General features: G+C 43.3%; 1 protein-coding gene across 1 annotated transcript in view; it reads left to right on the top strand.

Moving 5' to 3' along the window:
- LOC126272995 (uncharacterized) overlaps positions 1 to 20,920 on the top strand; it is a 42,297-nt gene extending 21,377 nt beyond the window's left edge. The window contains exons 3-5 of the mRNA XM_049976348.1: positions 2,280 to 2,483; positions 4,687 to 4,779; positions 16,288 to 20,920. Coding sequence (XP_049832305.1) covers positions 2,280 to 2,483; positions 4,687 to 4,779; positions 16,288 to 16,685 — 695 coding nt within the window. The 3' untranslated portion in view covers positions 16,686 to 20,920. The remainder of the gene's footprint in view (positions 1 to 2,279; positions 2,484 to 4,686; positions 4,780 to 16,287) is intronic.
- Positions 20,921 to 21,196: the final 276 nt, after the last annotated feature.

Below are 21,196 nucleotides of genomic sequence, written 5' to 3'. Positions count from 1 at the left end.
AACATTTTGGCAGTTACACTGCTTGTTAATGTACCAGCATTTCGCATTTGTAATGGCTTACCTCGCGTTTACATTAACCTGTCATTCGTCATTCTCAATCACTTAAGTATGTTACCTAAACAATGCATTTCCGAAATTCCGTTACTCTACGATACTTGTTTCTTGGTGTTGTAATTTTTTTCCATCATTGCGCGAGGTCGTTCAATAGGTATTGCCCCACATTTTTTCTCAGAACATATTTATTGTTAAGAGTCAGAATTTGGTGACAACATACATCAACATGTCTTGTCCATGTCCTATTCTTCTACCCAGTCTCCATGAGATTCTATGACCGTACGCCAAAGTTGTGGAAGAGCATGTACTCCCTATTGGTAAAAGCTCTTGTCCAATAAAAAATGGTTCAAATGTCTCTGAGCACTTTGGGACTTAACTTCTGAGGTCATCAGTCCCCTAGAACTTAGAACTAAGCTAAGGACATCACACACATCCATGCCCGAGGCAGGATTCGAACCTGCGACCGTAATGGTCGCGCGGTTCCTGACTGTAGCGCCTAGAACCACTCGGCCACTCCGGCCGGCTCTTGTTCGCTAGGCGTAGCCATGGTTTCACTGCGTGATTGACACTCTCATCATTTTCAAAGTGTGTTCCCCGCAGAGAAGTCCGAGGGTGCCAGGTCTGCAATTTCCTCAGGCTTGTGTGTGGGCGGGCATTATCGTGCTGGAGCTGGGTTTCTGTTGGATTCTTGTCGATCGAACACGTCGGAAACGGTTCTTGAGTTTATTCAGAGTCTTCACGTATGCCTCTGAATTGATGGTTGACCCTCTTGGCATCACACCCACGAGAATGATGCCATCGCAATCCCAGAAGACTGTCACCATGACTTTTCCTCCCCAGGGGATTGTCTTGAACTTCTTCCTTTGTGGTGAATTAGGATGATGTCACTCCATGGACTGCCTTTTTCGTTCCTGCACAAAGTGCTGCACCCAGCTTTCGTCCCCCGTAACGATCCGTGACAGAAAGACTTCTCCGTCAGTCTCAAAACGCTCCAACAATTCAGATGAAATGGCCTTTCTTTCAATCTTATGGTCTGCTGTGAGCATTCGTGGAACCCTTCGGGAGCACTTGTTCGAATATCCGACAGTCTCGATCATTGCAGACGCACTTCCAAAGATGACCAACAGCTGTAGAGCTAATTGTAGAGTTATGATACGCCAGTCAGCACGAATAATAGCACCCGCACGATTCAGCTCGCCTGGAGCAGTGGCTGTGACAGGACGTACCGCTGACGTGGCTGATCATGGAGCTCTGTTTCTGCATTTCCTGAGGCTGTAACCTTCTTTACCCATTGCCCCGCTGCACTGCTATCAACTGCAGCATAGCCACACACTACACTCAAACGTTTATGGATGTTCTCCACAGTTTCTGTTTCTGCACACAAGAATTCAATAACAGCACGCTGCTTGTAACGTGAATCGTATGTAGACGCCATTTTGACACTGTATTACGGCTCTGCCATGACCCGCTAGGTTAGCTGAGGGCGGTAATGCGCTGCTTCGTGAACTCGGGTAGGCGCGCCAGCCCCGGATCGAAACCGCTCGGCGGGTTGACGACGAGGCTCGGTTTGCCGGCCAGCCTGGATATGGTTTTTAGGCTGTTTTCCACATCCCACTAAGTAAATACTGGCCTGGTCCCCACGACCCGCCTCAGTTACACGACTCTCAGACACCTGAACACTTTCATACTATTCCATGGATTACACTAGACACAGACAGCTGGGGTACACTAATTCCGTCTCGGGGGAGGGGGGGGGGGGGGTGGAGACAGGAAGGGCATCCAGCCACCCCTTAACATTAACCTTGCCAAACCCGAAACCAACAATGGCAACCCTATGAAACCGCGGGATATAGGCACCAAGTGACAGAAAGAACTACAGCTCTGCCATCTGCCCAACGGTTCAAAATTTCACTGGTACAGAAAAAAAAACATCAAATGTGAAGCACCAACAAGGACGTTTGTCTATGTGTATTAATAGCGTTTTTTTTATTTTTTTTTATTATTTTTTTTTTTAATGTGAGGCATTACTTACTGAACGACCTTCGTAGTATCTGGCAGTTGCAAGTGTACGCTAAGCACCCATTGAGAAAAACCCGATGAACCAAGCCACTAATTCGACACACAATTGTGAATATGCCTTTCATTTGAAACATATGCGCTTTATTTGAAACAAAAGTAGGAAGTGGGAGAGTGAGTGAAAATGACGCATTCTTTACTGTCCTCAGAGGAGGGCTTGGCTCGCGGCGCTGCAGTCGCCGCCTCCCCTGCCGCTCCCGCCGCCCACGCCGCCCCCGGCGCCCTGGACAACAGCACATCGGCCGATGTGTGGGGGCGGGCCCCGCGGTCGCCCTGTTCCTGCGCCGATGGCCAGTGCGGCTGCTGCACAGGCTTCCTGCTCTCGCAGCTCAACATCAACCTCCGCCAGAGGGGTACGCACTTACCTTACCTCGAGAGTTCTCACAGCCACCACAGACTAGTGTCTAGGATGTGGGGAAAAGCCAAAGATGAACACTGCTAGCCATTAAAATTACAACACCAGGCGAGTTAGCAAATAAGGAAATTTTACTCATTTAATGTAGCCTAACAGTGTAGTAGGAAGAATACAGCATTAAATCTGGATTCTTGTCTCACTGAAAACGAGTCCATTTACTGGCTCAAGGTATGTGAAGTGGTTGAATGATCCCACACAGCCAAGCAAACAATGTGACTGTCCTCTCGGACGCTAGTCGCGTGGGGCCGTTGAGATTCTGCAAGCCGTTGAGTACTGCGCTCCTGATCCCATCGATTCCATATGCACATGTCTGGAGATATATTTACTGGAAAGATAATTGGAGCGTCAATGGGTCACAACCTTTCTACTGTCGCACTCCAGCACGTGTTATTAGGTATTTCCTTTGAACACGAAGCATAATGCGATTTTCTTCCAAACAAACAACACTCAAATTTTATTTCTGAATGAGAAATCCACTGCGTAATCATTCCTTATGTACAGAATACAGACTAAAGCGCCAAAGAAACTGCTGTATTCAAATACAGAGATACGAGTATATAAATAGTCAGAATATGGCACTGCGGTCGGCAAGTGGGGATTTTCCCGTACGGCCATTTCACGAGTGTACTGTGAATATCAGGAATCCGGTAAAACATCAAATCCGCGACATCGCTGCGGCCGGGAAAAGATCCTGCAAGAACGAGACCGACGATGACTGAAGAGAATCGTTCAACGTGGCAGAAGTGTAACCATTCCGCTAGCTGCTGCAGATTTCAGTGCTGGTCCATCTACAAGTGTCAGCGTGCGAAACATTCAACATCATCGATATGGACTTCGGAGCCGAAGGCCTACTCGTGTACTCTCGATGACTGTGACAGAAAGCATTAAACTCGCATGGTCCCGTCAACACCGACATTGGACTGTTAATGACTGGAAGCATGTTGCCTGGTTGGACGAGTCTAGTTTCAAATTTTATCGAGCGTATGGACGTTTACGGGCATGGAGACAACCTCCGGAATCCATGGACCCTGCATGTCAGCAGGGGACTGTTCAAGCTGGTGGAAACTCTGTAATGGAGCGGGGATGTGGAGTTCGAGTGGTACGGAACTCCTGATGCATCTGGATACGACTCTGAAAGGCGACGCATACGTAAGCATCCTGTCTCATAAACTGCGTCCATTCACATCCATTGTACATTCCGAAGGACTTGAGCAATTCCAGCAGGACAATGTGACGATCCACACGTCCAGAATTGCTAAAGAGTGGCTCCAGGAGTTTCAACACTTCTGTGGTCACCAAACTCTCCAGATATGAACATTATTGAGCATATCTGGAATGCCTTGCAACGTGCTGTTCAGAAGAGATCTCCATCCCCTCGTACACTTACGTATTTATCGACAGCCCCGCAGGATTCAAGGTGTCAGTTCCTTCTAGCTCTTACTTCAGGCATTAGCCCATGCTACAACGTGTTCCCGCACTTTTGCTTGCTCGCTGGGGCTCTACAAGATTTTAGGAAGGTGTAAAAGTTTTTTTGGCTCTTCACTGTAGATGGCGTTACTCCAACCTGCTTTATTAGGTTGCACTTAAAAGCTTATCATTTGCATATCCAAGTATACAAGGGACTTCATGCCAAATTGACGTTTATTACTTGCCTCCTTCGTGTTGCCTATATTTTAATGTGCAACAGTGTACAAAATTGTCTGGTGTAACGAAACTGAAGGTAACATAATTAAACAGTGATGAGAGAACAGACAATGGGCTCCTTATATATGGAAACAGTAAATGTTTCCAAACATCATTTGTCAGTTTATATGTAGCGCTCATATCCACACTGGAAAATAAGCGAAACAAGTACCTGATAGCGAAATTTTTACGCTTTCTTAACATAGTGTCACTAGTTTATTTCTATCTTTTAATGTTGGCACAACAGCCATGCATACCTCAGATCTCAGTTACTAGTGGCACCAAAGCTTCTACTATCAATGATGTCGATTTCCGTTGTACAAATAAATAGATCCCTGCTGGAATTAAGAAACATTTAGTGCTTCACAACAGCCTGTCACTCTATTCTTTAAGATCTAGTAGCAGTTTCTACAATTGGTTATCTACTAACAATTTATCCTTTTCGTTTCTGTTCACAGGTTGTGTAAATGTGACATACGATCCGGATGATTTTGCTATGAACATGGCGTTATACTTCAACGATCGTGTTCTTTACTCCAATACCGTGTCAGGTAAGTAAATGATATGGATTATAATGTTTTACTAGTTATCATGCAATCTTTGTTACTTTAGAAACTCGACATAGAACAATTTTCAGCTTTATAAAATGCCTACAGACACTAAATTTGGTTAGTGTTAAGTACTTTTGTTACACGTCTGAGTGTGCTTTCCTGTCAGGGAATAACCGGTTCATAAAGGCAGTCTAAACAGCTTGAGCAGTAAATCAACCATCAACCAAAAAGTTAATTTGAATGTAACATCATGCACGAAAGGGTGTTTGAATTTCGGTTCCAACTGGTGCTGTTCTGGTAACAGACATCAATTTGAGATAAGTTTTGTATCGAACTCACAGTATGTTATTTAATAAACTCATGTGTTTTCGTATATGGTATATTTCTGAATTACGTTTTTCATGTGTGGTATAAAAGGTTTTCTTACTGGTAACTTTCTTATTCCAGTAATACTTTCTTGATTTTCTCTACATAAAATTTCCATCTTCCATTTCCCTTACATCCAGCCTCAATGACTGTCCTAGCTTAAGTAAACGTTTGGAATTCATTACGTCTTTACTTAATCTGGCAATGTCCTGTGTCTTGTGTCGTGTCTTCTTCTGTCGTTTTCAAATTCAGCGCTATCCTGGACAGAAACTATTTTATACTCCGAGTTCAAATTTTTACTCTAATACACTCTTAATCGTTCTTCGTTTCTTAATCTGTGTCTGAGTGTCTTGTATTTATAACAATCGTTCTGTGTATCCTCGTATATCGGGATATATTATCTGTTAATAAAGGTTACGAACAAATATCTGTAATAAACTTCCGCAATGAAACTTCCTGACACATCAAAACTGTGTGCCGGACCGAGACTCGAACTCGGGCTCACAGTTTTAATCTGTTAGGATGTTTCACATCAGAGGACACTCCGATGCAGAGTGAAAATCTCATTCTGGGAACCTCCGCAATATTTAACACCTGAATCAATTAAGTTTCTTAACGTTTTTTTCAGTCAGTGAGTCTCCTAATTATACATTTAATTGCAACATGGAGACGAAAATACATTCAGTGTCAGTGAAGCACAGTTTACTAGAAATCGAACATTTATGTGTAGAAGAGCATTAGGAATGGAGTAGGAAACAAAAAAAACGATATGAGTAATAATAGTAATTTAGTATTATTATTCTAAGAGTAGTAATCGTAAACGCGAGAACAGTAACCACTGCTTTGAAACAAAGTGAAACCCATATGGCCTAAATACACTTTTATTACAGTAACAAAATACGGTATATAACAATATTAATAATCATACGCCTATACACTTTGTGTAAATATTATTTCAGTGATACAATACCTTAATTGTAGCACTATGTTGCTTTTGGCTAATATTCGTCTATCTCCAAAGCACATTCATGCTACAGTTCTCTGATTTATCAGCATAAAAGCGGGTTTACCTTCCTGCTGCATCTGATATCGCAGAGACATTATGCTGTAAATCCGCCGGGTTCCCGGGTTCGATTCCCGGCGGGGTCAGGGATTTTCTCTGCCTCGTGATGGCTGGGTGTTGTGTGCTGTCCTTAGGTTAGTTAAATTTAAGTAGTTCTAAGTTCTAGGGGACTGATGACCATAGATGTTAAGTCCCATAGTGCTCAGAGCCATTTGAAACATTTTTCTGTAAATCCGTTTCATTTTGTTCTATGGAACAGACCTTATAAGTTTTTCTTACCTTTGACGAGAAACTATATAGTGTGTCGTAAAATCCTGCTTAATAAAGAACTGTAGTGATCAGACCAACTCTTGCTTTACTTACTTACTATACATATATGCAGTGGCGGAAACGGAAAATATTACATCAAAGATACCTGGACCAAAACTACCAAATTGATATTCCACTACTTCCACACATGTGGGACATGTTAAAATTTCATTCTTATACGACTTTATTTTCGGTGCAGAAGAAGAATGGTGTGAGTGCGTGTTGGCTATGAATGTGTATGTGGCTACTGGAATTTCTCGGGCGGAGATCGCAACACGACTTCTCCAGAGGAGGTGCATGTGTAGCTGATGCATCTCTTGGTCTTCAAGAAACGTCGAATGATTGGCATGAATGACTTGGAAGTATCATACTAACAGCAGAAGAACCACAGTACGGGAAGGTCGTAGTGTTGTTCCACTGGCTCTGACGAATAGACGGATGGTACCAACTGAGATGCGGACAGAGGCTAAGCAAGAGTGTCACCAGGAACCGTCCAAAAGAGGTTACAGGTGTCCGGGTTGAGATCTCGCGTTGCAGTGGACCTTTTACCACAGACGGCAGAGGCTTGCAGGATGTAGAGCCGAAGTCAACTGGAACATTGTGTAGTACCTGTAATATTCAGTGATGAGTCTCGCTTCTGTTTGTCGTGGTCAGATGATGTGCCCGTAGACGAAATGGTGAAACGTCACAGTAAGCAGCGATGACTGTATGCTGCCAGAGGGACATCGAAAGTTTGAAGGAACGAGAACCATCTTAACATCTGATCTGGCGATAATGGAAATGGAGATGGAGACTGAAACCAAATACCAACAAGGTAGAGACGGCTTGCTTTCATTTGTGGAATAGGCGGGTCCAGGTCTATTTTGGTGTCAGGCCACTTCACCACAGTCAGCACCCAAAATATCTAGGAGTTACATTGGACCTGCACTGTCCTACAAGAAGCATCTGAAGAATATGGTTTTGGAGATACGAACTAGGAACATCTTACACAAGCAGGGCGGAACAACTTCGGGCCCCACAGCTGAAACTCTGTGCACTTCAGCACTTGGACTAATCAACTCTATTGCGAAATATAGTGCAAGATGTTGAAAACTGATCCTCGGCTGATTTTAACTTTTTCCGTTATCGGTTGTTTGATCACACATGAAGCGTCTGCTGCTCCTAAACATGATGTAGTATGGCGATGCACGTAGGATACACCACTTTACAAAAGAGCTGCCCCGTTTTGTTTTGAGTCCTCTAGCGGCGTACTGCGGTATTGCGGGGCGGGGATTTCAATGTGTACACCACGACTACATATAGTACACTATCTGATAAAACGTGTCCAGACACCTAATAGGGGATATTAATATCGGCTGTGTCCACCCTTCGCCTTTATGATCGAGTAAATTTCGCTGGAGAAACTTTCCGTGAGGTGTCTGTATGTCTATGGAGGAATCGCAGCCCATTCTTCCGAAAGCGGAGACCGGAGCCGAAATCGGAGAAGGTAGTGATATTGGGGTCTAGAGCGAAGTCGACATTCTAATTCATCGCAAAGGTGTTCCGCTGGGTTCGTGTTGCGACTCTTGGCTGACCTGTCCATCTCTGGTATGCTAATGTCCACGGAACATTACCTCACAGATGCTTCTTTATTGCAAGGGGCATTGTCATGCTAATACAAACAATCGTGTCTCCTGTTGTGAGCAGATGGAACTACGAGGGTCGTTCAATAAGTAATTCCCCACATTTAAAAAAAAATCATTAATATACACAGACAAACGTAGTTGTTGGTTCTTCACATTTGATGTTTGTTCTGTGCGCCGGAGAAGTTTAGAACCGTTCTGGCAGATGGCACAGCCATAGTACAGCTTCAAAATGGCGTCTACATACGACTCACGTTACAAGCAGCATGCTGTTATTGAATTCTTGTGTGCAGAAAAAGAAACCGTGGTGAACATCCATAAACGTTTGTCTGCAGTGTATGGCGATGCTGCAGTTGATAGCAGTACAGTTGGGCGATGGGTAAAGAAAGTTACAGCCTCAAAAAATGCAGAAACAGAGCTCCATGATCAGCCATGCTCGGGACATCCTGTCTCAGCCACTGCCGCAGATAGTGCGGACGCCATTATTCGTGCTGACCGGTGCATCACAACTCGACAATTGGCTCTACAGCTGTCGGTCAGCATTGGAAGTGCGTCTGCAATGATCGAAACTCTCGGATATTCAATGAGGTGGTCACGATGGGTTCCACGAATGCTCACAGCCGACCACAAGATTGAAAGATTGGACATTTCATCATAACCGTTGGAGCGTTTTGAGACAGACGCATTCCTATCATAGATCGCAACGGAGAACGAATGCTGCGTGCACTACTTTTTTAGCAGGAAACAGAAAGGCAGTCCATGGAGTGGCGTCATCCTCATTCACCACAAGAGAAGAAATTCAAGACAACCCCCTCTGCAGGAAAAGTCATGGTGACAGTATTCTGGGATTGTGATGGCGTCATTCTCGTGGATGTGATGCCAAGAGGTTCAACCATCAATTCAGAGGCATACGTGAAGACTGAATAAACTCAAGATCCGTTTCCGACGTTTTCGATCGACAATAATCCAGCAGAAAACTTACCCCAACACTATAATGCACGTCCAAACATAAGCCCGAGAACCTGGGTACACATCGCCAAACTGAGTTGGACATCATTGCCTCACCCACCCTACAGTACAGACCTGGCACCCTTGAACTTTGATTTCTTTGGGTCTCTTAAAGATTCTTTATTGGGAACCCACTTTTAAGATGACGAGAGTGTCAGTCGTGCAGTGAAAATATGGCTACGCCTACAGGACAAGAGATTTTACGAGCAGGGCACACAAGCTCTTCCACAACGTTGGCTTACGGCCATATAACATGATGGAGACTACGTAGAGGGTAGGGGTGGATTGTTTGGAGGAAGAGACCAAACAACGAGGGCATTGGTCTCATCAGATTACGGAAGGATGGGGAGGAAGTTGGACATGCTCTTTCAAAAGAATCATCAAAGCATTTGCCTGGAGCGATATAGGGAAATCACGGAAATCCTAAATCAGGATGGCCGGACGCGGGACTGAACTGACTTCGTAGAAAAATAGGACATGGGCAAGACAAGTTGACGTATATTGTCACTGAATTCTGACTCTTAACATTAAATATGTTCAGAGAAAAAGAAATGGGGCATTGAACGACCCTCGCAGTTTCGTCCCACCATAACTGTGGTTCCATTGGGTGCTCTGGAAAAAGGCTCATCAAACTAAACCACATGAAATATTAGTTCACTCCACTGCATTAATGAACAAAACTTTATTTAACTTTGACACACTTTTTTGCAACAGGACTACTGGGTAATTTGCTGCTGTCATTGACTTTGAAAGCATCACTTCATGCAGTAAACAATGAACTGTTCTCTTGATGTACATGTTCGAGATTTACGACAGTATAATTGCATCTGAAACTTTAACAACTCGTTGGGCCTACATTGTGGTGTTGACGTATTCAGGTGAGGTCGCGAACTGGGGCAGAGCACTTGCATGCTCGACACATTATTGACCTCCAGCGCGAAGGCGCTATTGTGCTGAGAGTGGAGGCGTGGTCTTCAAGAGCGCCTTCCATACTTCGTTGCAGACTACAGCGAGACCTTGCTAACGTCTGTGGTATCGACTCGTATTGTCGTCTGTGGCGCTACAATCTCTGCACAACATTGCATCTGCAAACTGTTCCTCTACTGCACATAGTACACAGTCCTGTAAAATGTATTCACATCCTTCTGCATTTAGCGTTTTCTTAAACGCAATAAGGGAGCACACCCTATGTACTAGTGCAGGGTGAGCAGGGAGTTGTGAGGTGGTAGACCGAAATTTTATAGAGATTTATAACACTCACTTTCAAAACACAATAAAGAAGTTATCAAAACTGATAGAATGACAGCATTAAACGTTTTCATACATTGTTGCAAGACTATTCAAAATCATTGACCTGAACATTCAGGATATTTTCTCTACAAAGTAAAGCTTTGACAGTATATTCTGCAATAAGTTAAGTTTTAAAAAATAAATTTAATAAAAGATCCTATTTAATGTGGACAACCACATAGTGGAAATCCAGGCCACGGCATGGAACACTGATGAACTATCAGTACTAAGTGAAATTCACATATAACTTAAATGTGTTTCTATAAGGCCAATTTTAGTTAACTGTAGTTATGTAAATATTCTTGATTTTACTATTTTTGATAAAACTGTGAAGTAATAATAATACAAGAACGTGCTGCTCAGCTATACCAAATTTAAATTTCCACATATGGCTTGGAACTCAGTTACCATATTGTGAGAGTAGCTCGCCATAAGTTATACAGCCTGTAACAAATTTCTGCTTCTCGATGACAATCTTAATGCTTACAGATAATATCAAGACTGAAACTAGTAGTAAGCAGAAAATACTTAATGATCAGAACTTATTTATTTATTTCGTTAACAGTAAAGAGTAACCCACCGCCTTTAAATGTAACTTGGGACGGATGCTTCTAAAGCTAACAGCAAAGACTTCTCATTATTACGATCTCACTCGTAAACAGTTGTTCATTCTTTTTTAAAATAGTATAAAGAACATAGCATATAAACATTTCTCTAAGGTAACAGTGAATTGAATACTTAAAAATTGTCAGAGTAGTTCTACATAATTTGTTTCTGCCTAGTTAATGAGAATATAATTTATATAATGCAAATGTCAAAGATAAATAAAAAACAGTAATACAATGAGTGTGCTGAAAATAAGTTGCAGTATGTAGAGGGATGTGATATACTATATTTGGATGTGTAATACAGTCTAAGTAGCTTGTTGGTTGATAACGGGCTATTTCTACCTACTTCAGATGAGAAGAACGTCGAGCTATTCTCATCTAAAGTGGTTTGTGCTTGTGTATGTTTATTGTGTTTGTGTGTATTGATATATTACTGGGAGTGTTGCAAATCAGGGCACTACATGATATTCAGCAGTTCTTTGTTTGTCTTATTGTTGGTAGTTGTGGTATATTCTACGTTATACCTCAGATAGATACACCTTTTATTATATAGGTTAAATACTAATTGGGCATTTGATACATGAATTTTAGCTTTACATGAAGAATAGACTTATGGTTGCAAATTTATTAGTAGAAATAGAATGTAGTTCAGTGCTACCTGAATGCATTATTCCTTAAATAACTTAATATATTACATTTTTTAGTTTTATACATACTTTATACGGAAAATACATTTGGTATATAAAATTCATTGATTGTAGCTTTAAATAGAGTAGAGAATATACTTCTGTCTTCACATAATAAGACGAATAATACACTACTTCTTGCGTGCAGTGTACTTTAAACAATATGCAGTGTGTCATTGGGGAGGAGGAGCCTCGGAATGAAAGTTCTTCGAGGCTTGTCCTCCGAAACGACCTTACCTCATTACTAGAGGATTAGTATGTGGTGTCGGTGTTCGTTTGTTTTATGATTGTTACTGCCTGTTGAGTTGTTTGTGACTGTGTTATGGCATGAAATGTCATGTGTTGTTGGTTTGGGTCCCTTACGTGTTGACCCCTTCTGTGTCACGTTCACTTAGTGTGTTGGTTCCTTCCTTAGCTTCAGAACCTGTGGTCGTGCTTGTGCCCTCCCATGAGGTTTGTTGTGTTGTTAGTGCTTGTCTAGCCACCTTCCATTTATGTTTTGGCGCTTGAATTCGTCGTGCAGTGTGTTCTATACAATATCGACTACTGCTCAATTATAAGTGAGGTAACTTGCAAGACAGTGAATGAAGCTAAGAACAAATTTGTCAAATTATGCAGATGGTGTCATATTCAGCTATTAACAATATAAGGATCACTCTCTGCCAAAGTGGCTGATGTCATGCGAGTCTGCCACTTCCTACAGCTCGGGCAGAGTTTGGAAAATTTTGGACAGAGAAAAACAAGCAGACAATAAATTCCTATAACATAAAGCGATTACTACAACAGTGGACAAAAGCGCACCACTCGCGCGAGTGAAGACTACCCCTCGCCACCACAACAACTCATATCCGCAGGCGCCGCCCATTACTTGACACACACGTGGCGGGTCGACGGTACTGGCACGTGTAGCAAACTCGAGACCTTAAACCGCCGGGAAAGCACGGTCGCGGCGCTGGCCGTCTGACTCTCTACAACTCCGCTCATCTCCAGCGTCACCACCCAGGCGCATATACAGCACACCTCTGTGCCCTCGTCATCCTCTGCACGGGAAACTAAAGACCACAATCGATCAAAGTAAAGAGGCAGCAAGACTCCCCGAGATCGACAAGGACGACTCGAGGCCAAGACTGCTGCCGTACGGCTCATTTTAACCATAGAGTATAAATATCTACGGAGCAAGCACTCGGATGCGTAAAACGAGAAATCTGTCCACAACACTTCCTGCTGCTCAAGTCACGTGGTATTGGGACGGAGCATGTTAGTCCGTATAACGCTTAGGGTATTATGAGTGTCATTACTTCGCTAGAACAGATAGATCACCTTCAGAAGTATACTGAAACTTTTTATATGCATGTTATAGACATCTTAAAAATTCTATACCTGTCACTGAAATAGTTTCAAAGCTAGAGGGAGGGTATTGTGCTTTTTCGCCACAGTATTATAGCTCAGTTCCACTTACGTTTTTTCGTGTGCGGGAAAAGAAGTAACAGCCAGTAACACCTTTTTAGGTTTTCTATTGCACTTATTCATAATGTCGAACCTTTATTCCAATTAATTACGTTAGAATCACACTGTATTGGGCACCGAAATATCACAGAAAGGGAGGGAGGGCGCATTTGTAGCAATGAAATTGCTACAGGAAGTAAGCAATTTACACCATCTGCTTGTCCATTATCTTCAATTATATAATGTAGGAAACTGTTTTACAGGTATCGATGACCTCAGCACTTTAGTCCCATAGAACTTACCACAAATTAAAAGAAATCTGTCTCATGCTGAAGTACTTAGATACACACACGGGTTTGAGGACTTAAATAAACTGAAGGAAATCAATCACACTGTATTATATAAATTTTAGCTGCAGATGAACATAGCACGAATACGCAAACACAGACTGGCAGCTCAAACGCACTTGCGTGTTTATCTAGCATTTCTCTCATAGACACAGAAAACCATAACGACCGGGAGAGCGGTGTGCTGACCACACGCCCCTCCTATCCGCATCCTCAGCTGAGGATGATACGGCAGTCGGATGGTCCCGATGGGCCACTTGTGGCCTGAAGACGGAGTGCTCTCTCGTAGGCACATGGGCAAAAAAGAAAAAATGCAGAAATTTTCTCTACAATACAAGACATGATAATAGCGCGTCTCGATATTTTTAAACATAAAACGCCTCACATCAATATGATATTCACTATTAGAGATTTGTTGTAAGTACCTATGAAAAGTAACTGACCCTTCTTGCACGTAGATCTCTTTACATCCGTAGCAACAACAATCCTGCACAATGGCTGTTATTACTACTAAAACGTGTAGAAATGTATGTAAAAGCAGGTGAATATTAAAGTTTTGCTGTTACCACAAATTGAGACAAGCAGAGACGTCTCAGTACCACGAGACTAGCCCAGTTTGATGTTGAGAACATGCGCAGTAGGCGACGCTCACTCCACAGGTATTTATACTCCGTGATTTTAGCCACGGAAAACACCCCCTCCCACCATACAATAAGTAACACCACCTTACTGTCGGCAGTACACACGCCGACAGGTAACGCTGTCCAGGAATTAGCCAAACATAAACTCTTCCATCTGGATGTAGCATGATTTATCCAAATCACTCTTTTCCAGTCGTCCAGTGTCCAATGGTTCGGCTCCTCACACCACCTCAAGCGGCGCTCAGCGATGTGTACAGAAATGTGAACCTTAAGAGATGAGCGTGCGCCCAACCACTGTGGTCCGCTGACTTCTTCTTCGCACTGTCATTATCCTAGGTGGACTGCTAGCAGCAGTTTGGAAGTCATGACGTCAGCCTTCTTTTGGTTCAGAGTGACTCTTCCTTCGTGCTTCCACTTTACAGTCACACCACCAACAGTCAACTTGGGCAGCTGTAAAAGGTCTGACACGCCGCTGATGGATTTGTTTCTCAGGTGACATCCCGTGACCACGCACTGAGCTCACGTGAGCGACCCATCTGCTGAAAACACAGTACTGTCCGTCTCCTTTTATACGGGCGGGTCCGATTCTCGTGACATCTACCGGTCTATTCCGCGTTACACAACGGTGTCCAGATCCTTTCGATCAGATAGTCTACACTACTGGCCATTAAAATTGCTACACCACGAAGATTACGTGCTACACACGCGAAATTTAACCGACAGGAAGAAGATGCTGTGATATGCAAATGATTACCTTTTCAGAGCATTCACACAAGGTTGGCGCCGGTGGCGACACCTACAACGTGCTGACACGAGGAAAGTTTCCAACCGATTTCTGATACACAAACGGCTGTTGACCGACGTTGCCTGGTGAAGTTGTGATGCCTCGTGTAAGGAGGAGAAATGCGTACCATCACGTTTCTATCGCGATTGCGGTTTATCGTATCGCGACATTGCTGATCGCGTTGGTCGAGATCCAATGACTGTTAGCAGAATATGGAATCTACGGAGTCAGGAGAGTAATACGGAACGCCGTGCTGGATCACAACGGCCTCGTATCACTAGCATTCGAGATGACAGGCTTCCTGAGTCCACACATGGGGACGTTTGCAAGACAACAACCATCTGCACGAACAGTTCGACCACGTTTGCAGCAGCATGGACTATCAGCTCGGAGACCATGGCTGTGGTTACCCTTGACGCTGCATCTCAGACTGGAGCGCCTGCGATGGTGTACTCAACGACGGACCTGGGTGCACGAAGGCAAAACGTCATTTTTGCGGATGAATCCGGGTTCTGTTTACAGCAACATGATGGTGGCATCTGTGTTTGGCGACATCACGGTGAACGCACATTGGAAGCGTGTATTCGTCATCGCCACACTGGCGTATCACCCGACGTAATGGTATGGGGCGTCATTGGTTACACGTCTCGGTCACCTCTTGTTCGCATTGACGCCACTTTGAACAGTGGACGTTGCATTTCAGTTGTGTTACGAACCGTGGCTCTAATTTCATTCGATCCCTGCGAAACCCTACATTTCAGCAGGATAATGCACGACCGCATGTTGCAGGTTCTGTACAGACCTCTCAGGATACAGAAAACGTTCGACTGCTGCCCTGGCCATCTCATTCCCCAGATCTATCACCAATTGAAAACGTCTGGTCAATGGTGGCCGAGCAACTGGCTCGTCACAATACGCCAGTCACTACTCTTGATGAACTGTGGTATCGTGTTGAAACTGCATGGGCAGCTGTACCTCTACATGCCATCCAAGCTCTGTTTGACTCAATGTCCAGGCGTATCAAGGCCGTTATTATGGCCAGAGGTGTTTGTTCTGGGTACTGATTCCTCAGGATCTATGCAGCCAAATTGCGTGAAAATGTAATCACATGTCAGTTGTAGTATAATATATTTGTCCAATGAATGCCCGTTTATCGTCTGCATTTCTTCTTGGTGTAGCAGTTTTAATGGGCAGTAGTGTGTTTCCCTGCAAACATATAAACAATTAATTACGACACTTTAGTTCACGGAGGTGATAACGAAAACTGTATGACTGCCGCTAAACTGAAGTGGCAGCCGCAGCAGCTTGCAGCGATGAGCAGCCAGTGTTGTTCGACAGGGAAGAACCCTCGGCCGGTGTGCGTGTCGGTGCCGCGGCTGCCGATCCTGCAGATGTGCGTGCGCTTCTCCAACGTGTACCTGGCGGGCCGCAACATCCACGCGTGCGTGTCGCTGCTGGCGCGCTGGGACGGCGACCAGGTGTTCCGGCGAGACCTGGACTGCGTGCGCCTCGGCGCCGACGGCGTCGCCGTCGTGACGCCGGAGCAGGGCGGCGGCCTGCCGCTCGGCAGCACCGGCGGCGGCGACGACGAGGACGTCGACGACTACGACGACCCCGAGGACCCGGACGCGCAGAGCGCGGCCGCCGACGGCGACGACGACGACGACGACGACGACGACGAGGATGACGACGACGACGGCGACGACGACGACGACGACGACGACAGCATTTTGTAGACTCCCTGTTTTGCTGAAACTGCTCTCGATCAACTGTGCAGCTGCGGCTGTGTTTTACATCCCAGTCAACATGATTGTGAACAGGATTCCGATACCATCGTGACGGTGTTCAATCATTTTTACAATAAAGAAGCGTGTGGCGATATTAAGATTTTAAACATGGCTCAAACAGCAACTGTTGATATTCTCCACGGTAAATGAGGACAGCCAAAACAGTTACAGAATAAAGATTTATTAAAATTCTTGACCAAGGTTTCGGTATATATAAAATACCTTCATCAGAAGTAAAAAATCCTGAACAGGAAGACACTTTCATTAGCAAAAACTTAGCATAGAAAATGAGAAAGAAAAAACACTAAAGCTTAAGTAACCGTAAAAATTACCAGAGTAATACAGGCACAAAATCTTTTAGTTACTTACTAAAATTACATCCTGCAGTGGAGATTAATAAAACAACTGTGCCAAAGGCGTCGTCAATAGTTAAGACATCATTTCCATTTGTACAACATGGTTATGGACACAGGGTCAATGCGAACACAGTTCAGCACTAGTACTTAGCCTGTGAACTATCGTGACGAGAGTGTGAAAGCACTGGGGCACATGGTTTCGCCGAGAGAGGGCACTTGTGGAATGTGCCAGACACTCGCGCATGTTAAAATCCATGGATGCATACACAAGCGCAACAAAATTATTAAAAGTTGTGATAAGTCAACCTTGTGTCTTAATAAATAAAACATATCAGACCATTTAAAACATCTGTGTAAAATTGAAAATATGGAACCGATTTACCTGTGTCCTAGTGTCGAACATATGGAGCTTGCGCTATGGAACACATCTAACGAGAGGGGACACTAGTGTCATGCCCAATAATCTCGCGTAACGTAAGCGGGAAAATCCATACTACCGAAAACAATCAGAATGTTACAGTAAAACGAAACCATCTGTCATTGTGAATAAAAAAACATACCAGTCAATTAACTACACGTACACATCGAAAATCACAAACAGCAAACCTCAAAAATACGTAAAATCCCAACAAGACAGGAAAAACTCATTTCATCGGCATCAACAGGCAAGAAAACTAACTTCTAGTCAGCCATACTATATTACATTAAGGCAAGAAGGGGTTTGAAACAGTAAAAAAAAAAATTTGTTTCTAAGCTGCACCTGTTCATTAAGAATAAAACCATCTTTTAGTGACAGATGCTTGAAAATCTCTAGTTCTTCGAGCAAGTCCAGTTTGTAACCCTTACTCGCTTCATGAAGCAATTCTATGTCATCCAGTTTACGTGGCGTATGCTGTAAGAGCCATAGATGTTCGGCAAACGTGCAATTCTGTACATTTTCCCCATTTTTACCTAGCAAGTGTTCTTTATACCTTACCTGTCTGTCAAATGTACTACTTTGGGTAGTCGTTACAAGTAATTTTGTAAACTCCGGATTTAGTGCCAATTACTTGTAACGACTACCCAAACTATTACATTGGACGGCCAGGTAGACCCATTAAAGTAAGGTATATTTATATATACCGAAACCTTGGTCAAGAATTTTAATAAATCTTTACGCTGCAATTGTTTTGGCTGTCATCACTTACCGTGATGTGGCGATGTGACTACTGCAGTGTCCAGCTGTTTTAGAATGTGATGACAGAAAAGTACAAGTCTTGGTTGTAAAACAGATTTTCTTGTTTCTTCTGTAGACTTCATACAGAGCGAACACTCCATCGACAAAATTTCGAATGTTGTATGGCGGTATTTTGTCACTATAAGGTATCTGTTGTCGACAGTCTTTCTACTAAGTAACTAGATTCCACTTGGCTTCTTACTCCATTTTTGTATCTGCATTACACTACAAGTACCTGTACAACAGTGTCATTGTCAACTGTATGCGATTTGTACGTCCTTTGGAAAAAAGTTGTTCCGTTCATTCACGGTACTTGCTGTTAGCCCCGCGGGATTAGCCGAGCGATTTAAGGCGCTGCACTCACGGAGTCTGCGGCTGGTCCCGGCGAAGTTTCGAGTCCTCCCTCAAGCATGGGTGTGCGTGTTTGTCCTTAGGATAATTTAGGTTAAGTAGTGTGTAATCTTAGGGACTGATGACCTTAGCAGTTAAGTCCCATAAGATTAAAAAAAATGGAAAAGCTTCGCAATGCACGACATGGAACGCTATCCCTCAGCGCTACAACGACGTCACAATACTTTTGCATCTGAAGATTCTTCCATTGATACACAATTTGTACTGCACTTTTTGGTGAATGTATATTTCCGGCTTTTTCATCGTTGTGAATATTTTCTCACAGAAACAAAGTTAATGGGTTAACAAAACGAGTACATTATATTCACATTATTATTGAGTATAAAGACAGTGGAAATTAAGGGGCTATTATCTAAAAATAACCTTACTAATATCTCTGAGAAATTTCTGAAATTTTGTCGGTAGAGTTAAAGTTCGCCCAGTATATTACTTTCGAAATCAACGAGACGTCTGACGTGGCACAAAGAGTTCAAATCGTTTCAGCAGACAACTATAATGTTGTGATCGAAAGCTCTTTTGGCAAGTGGGTTCCGCGAAGTATGTTAAAAAAATAGCCGAATTTTTTGTTTAATTCTGTCTCCTCCAGAACAGCCCTCCACCACAACCACGAGCACTCGCCAAGTCTACTCAGACACTTTCCGTATTGTTTCCACTTCGCCACACAGGTGAAAACTTTAATGTGGAACGTCCTTCAGTACCCTCCTTTTTGTACGGCACAAAACAAGCGTATCGTTAAAGCTGAGTGAGGCAGGGCGTTGTCATGGTGAAGGGACAACAAGTTGTTACAAACTTCGTAAAAACAAAATAGCTGAGATCCTAATCTCATCTGCAATTTCTCTGATAGACGAAGAATACTTCCACCAGAGTCTCAATTTTCTGAACGTGATTCCTATTTGTTGTGGTAGAAGACCTTCCTAATGGTTTAAATTACTCTGAGCACTATGGGACTTAACATCTGAGGTCATCAGTCCCCTAGAACGTAGAACTACTTAAACCTAACCAACCTAAGGACATCGCACAAATCCATGCCCGAGGCAGGATTTAAACCTGCGACCGTAGCAGTCGCGCGGTTCCGGACTGAAGCGCCTAGAACCACTTGGCCACCGAGGCCGGCAGAGACCTTCCTAGTCAAGGGTCATCTTCATTTAATACACAACAACTTTTTATGTGGTGCACCATACGTAGCATCGCGTTCGCTTGAGAATATCGTCTCCGCAAGCTTACTTCTGAAGCTCAGACGTCTTCGTGAAGTGGCAGCGTGAATCTCTCACCCTGCAGCGGAGTGTGCCCTATTTCGAAACTCGCTGGCAGATTAAAACTGGTGAGACCACTGCTCCAGGAAAGCAGAATTCCGAGTTCGAATCCAATTCCGATGGTTTTAGTTCCCGTAAATATTTTCCCACATCTGCACAAAAGGTTGCGTTGCATCTTTTTGCTCGTGAATGTGACATTGCAAAACCCGCAGAAACTCTGCCACCTATTACTCAACTGACGACTGCTCAATAATCAACGAAGTAATAAACAGTGTTCAGCAATGTGATTCTTGGCGTTTACCCGGCGCATAGAATATTACACCATCTTTCGGGCGTGTATCCGGCGCAGCAATATTTCTTCTTCCAACAGTTCTGCTGATGCCTTGAAGATTGCTGTGCGGTTATAAGCCGAAATATCGGAAGAAAAAGATTTGCTTTGCTGGATGCACTCCCGAAATATGATGGAATCGTGTTACACAATGTGGCTACTCAGCGCTTATTCAGTGCTACCAACGGAACGTCAGTTTTTTTTTTAATAGTGTTGGTTGCCATTGTTAACATGTACTGTTAAATATATCGTTCGGTACCATCTTGTGAACGAAACTGATGAAACATTACGATAACCTGAATTTAATGCTATATTTAAAAGACATTTACAGTGTAGTGACGAAAAGCGCATAATTATCATGGTTGATGTAGACTACTGCATTCCATTTATATTAGTTTATTTAAATATTATTTATTGTCTGTGGTTGCTAATTGTACATCTCTTGCTTGTAGGCACATACATTAAAATCACATTGTAGAATCATTTTGACAAATGAAGTCAGTGTCATAATTAACAATTATTCACAAAATTTCGAGTAGAAAACCTCCGTGTCATGTTCCAAGTGTAAGAGGTAGTCAATGGCGATTACTTTTGAAATAATAAAGTTTACTTACTTTTTTCAATCTCGTTTTCATTTGACTGTCTCTCTTAAATGTGTAGTTCTATTACACTTTTGTAATGTATCACACGCTCTGTTATTTGGGATAATTGCGTAACTTCTTTTTTAGACCCAGAAGTTCTAATTGGGTTATTATGTGATGCTCTAAGTAATGACTAAGTCACTTGACACATGCAAAGAGCAGGTAGATGGCGCAACACAAGGCCCTGCAGGCACACCGATTTCCAGCTCGCCAACAGTGGCAATTGATTAGTGCATTGTACTTATGGCGATGTGT

This window comes from Schistocerca gregaria, chromosome 5, assembly GCF_023897955.1.
Source record: "Schistocerca gregaria isolate iqSchGreg1 chromosome 5, iqSchGreg1.2, whole genome shotgun sequence".
Taxonomy (NCBI): Eukaryota; Metazoa; Arthropoda; class Insecta; order Orthoptera; family Acrididae; genus Schistocerca; species Schistocerca gregaria.
The sequence above is the reverse complement of the archived record's forward strand: the minus strand, read 5'-3'. Positions and strand labels throughout refer to the sequence as shown.